This window comes from Microplitis demolitor, chromosome 3 (genome assembly GCF_026212275.2).
Source record: "Microplitis demolitor isolate Queensland-Clemson2020A chromosome 3, iyMicDemo2.1a, whole genome shotgun sequence".
Taxonomy (NCBI): Eukaryota; Metazoa; Arthropoda; class Insecta; order Hymenoptera; family Braconidae; genus Microplitis; species Microplitis demolitor.
In genome coordinates, this window is record NC_068547.1 from 21773390 (window position 1) to 21784055 (window position 10666).

At 28.3% G+C, this 10666-nt stretch overlaps 1 protein-coding gene across 1 annotated transcript; it reads right to left on the reverse strand.

Annotated features, from left to right (window-relative positions):
* Positions 1–279: 279 nt before the first annotated feature.
* On the reverse strand, positions 280–2843 carry LOC103569785 (uncharacterized). Its single transcript, XM_008547273.1, has 4 exons — positions 2630–2843; positions 2385–2560; positions 1190–1366; positions 280–480 (listed from the first exon to the last, which is right to left on the reverse strand). Exons 2-4 carry the CDS (start codon positions 2556–2558, stop codon positions 403–405), a joined length of 429 nt encoding a protein of 142 aa, XP_008545495.1. The 5' UTR covers positions 2559–2560; positions 2630–2843; the 3' UTR covers positions 280–402.
* Positions 2844–10666: the final 7823 nt, after the last annotated feature.

The window sequence follows — 10666 nt, forward strand, 5'->3', positions numbered from 1 at the left end:
TTTTAATTTCAAAGAAATTAATTCCATGATTAATTTACTTTCATTTTAATGATAATTAATTTTTTTTATAAATAAATTCGATAGAAAATATATTAATTTTAATTTTAACGTACATGTACAAACTTATAAATAATAATAATAATAAGAATAGTAATAAAAATAACAATAAATCAATAAATTATAGTTTACAATAGTAAAATTTATACAATAGTAATTAATAAAAAGGATTTTAGATTTACTATAAGTGCAAATTTTTAATAGTAATGAAGAGTTCGAAGATGTGCATTAGGCTTTTTTTTTCAAAAGATGTAGAGACAATAAAAGAATGCTGACATATTTATATATATATATGTATATAATAAGGGATTATCGTATATTTGTCAATTTTTAAAATATTTTATTTTAAAAACATGTGACGGCATTAAAATAACATTTCCAGTATACACTTCCGTTGATGCGCCCTCGTCGTTGAAGATCCATCTGAAAAATAAATTCGATTTTATTCAAATTTCTGCCTTAAGTTTCCCGGTAATATGATCGAGTTTCATTTCTGGCAGCCTTCAAAATATTTTATTTATATTTTTCAATTGGAAAAATGGAAATACTACAAAATGTCTCGCTACCGGTGACCAAGTTTCTAGATTTTATTTTATAATTAATTCTTTATTTGTAGTTGGAATATAAATTTATTTAGTGCCGTAAGATGGACGTTAATTGACAGATTAAATTAAACTTGTCAGACTCTGAATTTTTGAGCTCTAAAAAGTTTTTAAAAGTTTCACGCGGTCGTGGGTTCGATTCCGTCACTAGTCGGTAAAGTTTCAAAATTTTAATCTATAATTAAATTTAACTTCTGTAGTTAAATATTAATAGTTTTATAATTTTTATATAACGATCGTAATTTTAAATGTGTAATTTACTAAAACAGCAGTTAACATCTCAGGCAAGTTATTCAACAAAAATACTTAATGTAGATTATTTCAAAATAGACAATTATTCTCAATACTAATATTTTTTTCTACTCATATTTTTGAATTTAATTGAATACATTTTTTTTTTCAAGTTACGAAACTTTTAAGTTTGAAAAAAAATGAAAAAATTGTCCGGCGACACTTTGAAATATTTCATGTCTTATTTCTTCATATTTATGATTATTTAATATATATTTTTTTTCAAATAAGTAATTTACCCCAGTTTTCCGATTCTCAGATCTATTTCTTCTGATCATAAGTTTCTGAAACTGTGGTTCTTCAAGTAATGAATTTTTTCTACCCTGGAAATCCATCATTTGAGAATCCTCCTCCGTATTTTTCTGTAACGTCAGCATTAATTTCTCCAGTAAAAGCGCATCTTTTCTCGCAGCCACCTAAAAAAGAAACAACCATTTAATTTATAAAATAAATTAAATTCAAAATTAATTAAACAAATTAATAGCACATTCAAAATTCATTTAATAGTTCAATGAATATATTCAGCGAAACTAAAATCAATCAGCGTTAGTTTAGCGGCTCCATTCAATCGTTTGATTCACCGCGAACAAGAAACTAAACTAAACAAATTAAAGAATAAATCGATAATATTTAAAGTTATTTATCTTGAATAATAAATATTTTTTTAGAATTATATCTAAGTCGGATAGAAATTGCAATTTCGCAAAATGGATAAAGATTTATTACCTTTCACAAATGGGAATAAAATCAATTTAACTTATATGAGATTTTACGTCAACATACTTGAGTTCGATTGCTCCACTGATTTCTCTAGTAGAAATCAACTTGCGTATTGTTAATACATATATATATATATATATTTTAAATATTTACAACACTCAATAAATTCAAATTGAACTAATAACATATTATCAATTCAATCTAATTGATTTTATTTTTACGAGGGCTGTAAACTTTCCGGCATTAATCGCTTGACAATTAGCAAATAATCCCGTCGAATTTTTAATTAACTATATATTGATGATCTCTTTTATTAGATTGTAATGACCTTTAATATTGAAATATTTATCGGCCGAAAGTAATTAAACTTTTATTATAAAATTATAGCGTACGTTAAATCGTACAACATAAAAATTACAAAAGTGGCTCTGCAATTTTATAATTGCGAGCGATAGACTGTAAAATAACTTAATAACTAATTAAATTCCAATTATTACTATTATCGTTTTAATGTCAAAAATATATAGGTATGTATATGTATGACACTAATTAGTAATAAATGAATTTAAAACCGATAAAAAGAGTTTTAAAGTTTTTAACAACAGGGTCGTGACTTTTTTGAAAAAATAATATAATTTAATTTTTTAAAATTCAAATCCAATTTTAGCGATTTTATTATTTTTTCAAAAGTATTTAAAAAAAAAAAAATGATACCTGATTGTCCGGATCGTCTTCAATGTAATCATAATTAATGACACTTGGATCGTAACGATTTATTAATTTTTCCAAAAGTATGTAATTGTTCGCCGGAATATATCTAGCGACGGTTACAGTGGTCATAAATGATGTCATTAGTAATACTTTTGATAAGAATTTAATCATTTCCATGGCTAAAATAACGATTTGATCACAATATTATATACTGTAAATATAAATATATATTTGTGCTGCCCACTGACTTTTATTTCTGAGATGACACAACAGATAACAATCACTATTAAGGATTTCAGAATTAGAACTTGTATTTTTATTTACTGTGTGATCGCTGAATGAAATTCCACAAAAATTTACTAGCGACTTTTGAACTACAGGGAGAGGTGAAATATTTTTTCCTGGAAATTTATCACGTCACATGTAATTTATTTTTTAATTGCTAGTACCCTCGACCACAACTATCAGCGTTGTTGAGATTTGAAATGACGCGTGAGGTAGAAAACCGCCAAGTTATATACTTGGGTATACACCCTCTGCGAAAGCTCGCGCAAGCGCTATATTTTTCATTACTTCATATAAAAGTATATTTATTTATTTTCTCAATATTATTTATTATTTATGAATAAAACTGTCCGCATGATTGCACATGCATTGATATCGTTATTAAAATCAACATAATGTTCAAACAAATTTAATTGAATTTTTTAAATTTAATAATTTTTCAAAACTCTTTAAATTCCCATTGAAAATTTCTGGATTCAAAAATTAATTTTTTAATTTTTGAAAATAAACGGAGAAAATTTGATTTTTTTACGCGTGGGTGAAAATAATAAATTATTAAAAAATAAATGAGCTTATCTTTTGAAATTTTTTTATTTATGTAAAGTAGATATTTATTCAAATACTCTTGATCGGCTTTTGATTGCCGCGTTAAATTAAATTCAAAAAAATTTTCTTGTATCTATTAATAATTATTAATTATGCAGAATCAAAACTGGCGGGTAAAAGTCTTGAAGCGAATTTAATGATTAACATCTATCAGCAAAGAGAGAAGGAATCCATAAAAAGTTACGCTCGTTACAAAAAAAATAACTAAGACGGAGGGTGACGCAAATGCCGATATTAAAGATTTGCTGATGTCCGATTTAATTAAAGAAATTTTTTATGTTAAAGTTGAAGCAGCACGTTTTCGACATTGATTAGCGACTAATATATAACTATCACCAATATTAGGTTTTTCTTTAAGAAAAACGAGTTTCTTCGAGTTTTCAGTTTTTTTATTTGAGAAAAAAAAAATGGAAAATAAACAGCAGGAATTTTTTTTTTTTTCATTTCAGAAACACAAGTCTGTAATTGAAATGAACATTCTCGTCACAAGTCACCGGCATAATTGTCTTCGTCACACAATATATATTGTATATATATATACACAAGAATACTTATTAATGACGTATGTTTCGAAAAAGTAAATTAAAAAAAAAAAAAAAATGTCGCAATTTTTTTTTTTAATGAATAAGAAAACGACTGAAAGCTCATGAGTGCTCGTGTATAAAAAAATAATTTTTCTTCGTAATGTTATATACTATTTATTAATAACTCGACAATATCTTGGAATGAAAAATTTTTCTGCTGGGATAATATCGAATGGATTTTTATGATTTGTTGATTCTGAGTCGATTGGTATCGAAAAAAAAAATCATTGGATGCATTATTATTATTTTTATTGGCTATGAAATGTCTATTTTTATTTATACTTATATTTACTGGCTAGAGACCTAAATAAGTCCTGGCGTTTAGCGAAATAAACACATAGGTGTATAAAATAAAATTTAAGTGGAGACCTGGCAGTGTCACACTGTGTACCGGCGTACAAAGAGTTGAAAAAAAAATATTTTTCCCGGTATAGAGGCTAGGGTACATTGGAAGTCAATCAGAAGTAACGAGGCTGAGTAGTCTGGAGCAGTAGCTTTGCTCTCAGTGACTTGATAAACTTTGTAAGCTCTAATGGTTTTTCACGTAGCACTCAACCACCTGCTGTCTATATTCTCTCCCTCCCTCCCAGCCTCTGATCTTAATTATTAATGCTCATTTTCGGCTTTTTGAATTCTTCAAACTCATCAGACAGTATTTATTATCACATGATTGCTTCCATCAACGTTTAATTTCCACTTAACCCCGATTTGCTAATACGTCTAATTATAATTTTTTAACAACTGATTTAATAAGTTGATATTCAATTGCAAAAGTATCATTCAGTTCAATTTAATTGGCTGTAAAAAATTTATCTATCACAGTTAGCAGTCAAAAAAAAAAAAATTCAAGTGAACCGTCAGAAGAAATGTGAAAAAAAGCTCTCTACAATATCCGCAAGCACATATTGATATTTATATAATTTTTCCATCGACTGACGTTTACCGGTAAAATCTGATATTTGATATAACGTTTACCCCTTGTGATTAAATACCGACTGCGTATAAAAATAAATTCATTCTGACAGAAAAAAAAAATAAAAAACTAATCACGCGTAAAAATATAAATAAAATAATATTTGTATTTTATGATTTATGTAGTTTGTCTTTATATAAGTAAATAATATTAGCGGATTAAAACGTCTGCAGCCGCGAAATTTGATCTTTTTCTAACCGAGTTGGTTTCAGTATAGACTTGATGAAATCCGATTCTTAATTGATACTCGTCACCAATGGAAAATCCAGCTTACTAATTAATTTATTGTGTAATTATGAGTAATTATTAGAATTCAAGTTCGCGTGTTTGCCCGGCAGAAATATCAGCTGACCTTCAAATTATTAAATGCCAGTTGACAATAATGACGACGACGATGATGATGATGATAGCGATGGGGGATAGAAATAGGAAAGAAAAAATAGTGCAATGTATTTTCTATGTTTTTAGCCTTTGTGTGCATAGACTTGAAAGCCGTGTTCTTACATAACGAAAGGTATCGGTAAGATCTTTCTCTTTGTTTTTCGATTGAATACTTAGTACACAGGGAGCGATCTTACACAATGCTCATAACACAATAGAGATATTTCATCGGATTGTGAATATATTATATTCAACCATTCAGCGGAAACGAATACGTTCTGCGGAATATATTGTTGTAAATAAATATGCCATGAAACTTTAAATTCATCAGGCTGTTTGACGTAAACGACAAAACGTATACTCATATTAGTTTAATAAATACTTTTTGAAGACAAGTCCAATGCACACTTTTATTGCTAATTAAGCCAACATCACTCATTATTATCAATAAAATTTAATCGACGATTAGACAGCTCCGATAATTGGATTGAACTTTATGTGAAACGTGGATTTGATTTGATAAAATTTAGGTTACTCACAAATAGAAAAGTTATTTATAATTTACTTATATTCATCATATCCGGGGTTAATGGAATCGTGGTTGTGAACATTTATTTTATGGAGACAAATATATGTATTCAAAATTACTTGGTAATTTAATAACCGTATAATAAGGTAATAAAGTCTCTCGAGCTCATACTTTTTCGAATTAAAAATCCCGAGTATGTATGGCCGGAAAAGATATTTTTTATGGGAGATTAAATTAACGGGAATTAAATTGTATGCTTACGCCGCATGCCCAAGAATTGGCTACAGTATTTAATTATTCAATTCTATATTTATTTGTCATATTTATTGTTCTGCAACAAAGTGGTGAATAAATATTACAAATGTGTTTGATCAAGAAAAAGGAAAATAATTTTCTTTTAGACATTGCGTGCGTATTGAGGTCAATAGAGGATTTAAATTCCCTGGGGGCATTTAAACTCAAATTGTTTTGTACCTTTTTGGATAAAATATAAAACAACTACACCGTAAATATCGACAGTCAAATTCGGCAATTGAAACTGATAGAAAAAAAAAGAAAATTTATTTTATAAAATTTATAACTTTTATAATTTAAAAGTTTTACCCTTTAATGTAAATTATAATTTAGGCTCAAGTAATTTTACGTCCTTGGGATTAAATTACCATTAATTTTTTAGATATGAATGACGATGAGGTTGCTTAATTAGACTTAAACGGTAAAAAGAAAGTTAGTAAGTGGAATTTAAAATGAGAGTTACGTGAGTAAATCTATCAAAAGTTTATTATTGCGTAACTTATTTGGAGATGGACACGGCAATAATTAGTATTAGAGAAATTTTTGGTTTGATTACATATCGCTGATAAATTACAAGCATCGATTGCGTAAAGTATGACAGGTATATTAGTGTACAATATTTAAAAAACTAAATTATTTGAAAAAAAGTTATTAAAAAAATAAGAAAAATACTTATGCCTGTTGCTGTTGCGGACAAGTTTGTTAGCGTGTGGTAGATAGAAGTAAGGGATGAAGCAGTAGGTGCTACTGATGAGATTTGGTTTGTCCCACCACCAGCAAACCAATGCCGTGGCTCTGGCATCACCGTCACTACACGGTTACCACCAACCCCCGAGCTTGGATCTCCCGCGGGACGCGCCAGTAGCTTCTCGCTCGGATATAAAGTGATCGCGTGCTTGCAAGCTCAGTCACATCACCCTCAACTCTACCACGGCAATAATCACACGCTAGCTTATTTCCTTTACTTGATACTAAATATATATTTATTTATTAACAACTTCTGCTAACCGTCTGGTCAAGACAGTCACTGACAGAAAATAGTTTCCAGATAAATTAAATTTGGTAAGAAAATTTTACTTTCATATTCATTTTTCTAACATATATTTCATTTTTTTGGCAATTAAAAGTTTTATTCTTAATAAGTTGACTTTGATTAAATAAAATTTATTTATTAACTTTTGACAGGCTGTCAAACTTTTCACAATTGTATAACTCAAATTCAATAATTCAGTGGTTTTATATCAGTGTCGTGTATTTTGTCAATTAAATCTCTTGCTTTCTTAATTTATGTACAACTCCGTTTAATTATATTTCATCTGATAACTTTTTTTTACTTCTTACGAAATTAGAAAATTATTGCTAAATTTTTTTTTGTAATTTTGGCATAAAAAATTTCATGTTCAGCTTTTATTAAATTTTTCATTTCACAAAACTTCACTTTTAATTACTGTGCATTTTTTTTTGACATTTATTTGAACATGACATGCTAAAAAATATATATTATACAACTTGAAGGATTATTCGCAATATAGATATTACGTATTATTGATGACTGATAATCCGGATTAATTTCTTGCATTAGACGTATGTTATACGTTGTATTATAAAAAACAACAGTACTTATGAAAAAAAAAAAATATTTATACTGTTGACTAAAATTATATTACCCATGGGAAAAGTCGAAAAACATGGGACAAAAAAAAATAATATTTTTCACGATTCACTAAATATGTTATTTTTCGATTATACTGATAGAAAATATGATTAATTTTCAATTGCTCTTCGACACATATTTTTTCCTCTCATTTTCAAACAAAATGGGATTAAAAAAATTTAAGTATGTAAGAGCAAAAAAAAAACGATTTAAAAAAAAAACAAGTCCCGGAAATTTGAAATCATTTGTAAATAATGAAAAAATGAGGTGGACAAAAATTTTCGCACACATTTTGATTTATTCCCAGAAGTTGGTTATAAATATTCTTTTAATTGTCCATTTATTAAAATTTAATATCTCTAAATCTCTTTCCCAGTTAATAAGAGACATGTGTGTCAGGCCAAGACATAAAATGCTAAAGCACACCAAGGTATTAGAGATTCCAACTTAGTGTCTTGTGTACACGCACTATTAACGTTATACGGACCTATTAAAGGAGCGTAACGAGATTCGACTTACAATGTCAGACAATACCTACATAACACTGTTCATTGTACGAATGGATTCTCATCTTTGTGTACTGTTTACTCGCTTTAAATTCAATTCATTTATACACAAAACGTTTTACACTAATGAATTTTCATTAAACTTAACTTCCAACACACGATTTAATTAAATTCACTGTTACAATCGCGGCATTTATTTATTCCATAAATTTACTTTTCAGTATATATTTTATTAATAATTTCCGCTGTCACATATTGGACGGAGGCTTTCCCCGGAAGCTTATGTGTTTATCAAATAAGATGCGGATATTATGCCAATCGGAAAATTTCCATCATATTAAAATTGACTTCCCGATTTTGTATTAAAGATAAACGTCTTCCGATCATCTCAACTCCTTCGCTACAAGACTGATATTTATTTATTAAAAACTGACTGTGGCCTCAATCGATTTTCTACTTGGAAAATTTTCAAAATAAATAAATAATTAATTGGTTTTAAAATTTTTTTTAAATTTCAGAAAATAAATGATGATGTCCAGAATAATATTTTTCGTTGCAATCGCATTGGTTGTCTTTGTTGGATGGACTTCAGCCCTTCCGGCGGACAAAGAGCGATTCCTCAATGAACTTGACGTGAGTAAACGACAAGCTTTCTTCTTAATAAATTATTTATATACTTTTACCTTCTATTGAAACATCATTTAGAACCACACTATCAGTCAATTAATTTCTTACGCCTCAATTTATTGGTCAAGTTATTTATTTTCATTGAAAATGGTGTTTTTTTCGAGGTGACATCTCTCGAGAGCCCTCACTTTGACAGCCTGGAAATAATTGTAAACAATAATCCATCGGTTTGATAAATCGCTTAATGATTCTCCGACAAGTTGACAAGTTGTAGAAAATATTTAGGGGAAAATTTTATAAATAATTTACGAAAACGTTATTTTATTCTATTCAGAGTAATATAACTCCATGTCAAATGGTCATCAATCACCGGAAACAAATCAACCCGTCAATTTATTCAATAAATATGATTATTTCACTATTTTTCCAATAAATATATGAATTTATCGCCGAAAATTAATGCGGAAAATCTGATAAATATTCGATCGAAATTTCTGAACTCACCAACGGCGACAGGTGGTTGCTTTACATTTGCATCGGAAAAACTCCTGGAATACATGAACCTTACTCTACTTTTTTCTGGCATAACATAAAAATGGAGAAATTACAGTAAATCTCTCCTTCTTGTATTTTCTTTTAAAAAGATTGAATTTTTTTAGTATAATGTATAATATTCATGCAAAGTTAAATGTAAATAACATAAATTCCGTAATTGTATATAAATTTACATAATTCATTTCTTCAGGATTTGCGTTTAAGGATGAGTCCATATTTGAAACGAGTCAGGTTTATTTTTATAAAAAAAAAAAAAAACTATCATGTTATGTCACATCACATGACATGTTGTTTAAACTGACAAAAAGTCTAACAGGCTTTTTGTTTTCTCTTTTTTTTTTTTTTTTTCAAATTTTTTTTTTTCACACGTTTCACGCGTTCCCAATTAAATCAACATAACATCAAACAGAATTTTTTTTTAATTCAATTTAAATAGATATTTTTTTTTTTTTTGTTTTTTTATTTTTATGGATTTCTTCAATGAAATAAATCACTACGAAGTACTCGAAGCAATTAAATAAAATAATTAAAAATATAATTACGAATACATGCAAATTTTTGGAATTGATCACCTTTGATTAAACTCACAAGTAATTAACGTTTCTGAAATAAAAGTTATTAAATATCACTTTTCACTGAAATGTCAGAACAACAAGAAGCACACGGAATTGAAATTTCGATTGTCAGTAACTTTAAACTCGCGTAAACTAAATTTAAACTTGATAATGTTTATCAGTTATTGATCTGGGGCTAGTTTATATGATTTCAATCACCAGGAGAGTTTTCCGAGTTTTTGTATAAGAAACAGCTGGGATAGAACTGTCACTAGCTCAGCAAAAGTCTCCGCAAAAAATATCATGATACGAAAATCCTTAAAATCGACTTTGGCTGTGCGTCGCAACAAATCCTGCGGCTTACAGAAAAATTTATTGAAAAACATTTCGGTGCAGAAAAAAATGAGTAAATAGATTTGTTTGTTTAGATTTCAGAATTTTTTGTTGATTTTAATAATCAATTATGAATTTCACACAGAATTAACTTTTAAATGTCGAAAAATAATATTATTTCCGTCGCTGTTATTGGAAATTAGTAGACGGTGAGTTCGCAACAGTGTGGATGGCAGTTCGTTAATTAAATAATCAAAACAGTAAAACCCGCGCAGTTGTCAAGAATACTTAACTCCACATACGCCGGCATAATTAGTGACATTGTTGTTACAATTACATTGTTTACGGACACCCGGTAATTTTGTTAAATTTTTTCAGCGCGAAAAAAAAATTTCAAAAGACCT

Coding starts and splice junctions, on each gene's coding strand:
- LOC103569785 (XM_008547273.1), bottom strand. CDS start 2,558: ATGGAAATGATTAAATTCTTATCAAAAGTATTACTAATGACATCATTT. Junction 1,367..2,384: donor AAGACGATCCGGACAATCAG/GTATCATTTTTT, acceptor TTTCTTTTTTAG/GTGGCTGCGAGAAAAGATGC. Junction 481..1,189: donor CTGAGAATCGGAAAACTGGG/GTAAATTACTTA, acceptor TTTATTTTTCAG/ATGGATCTTCAACGACGAGG.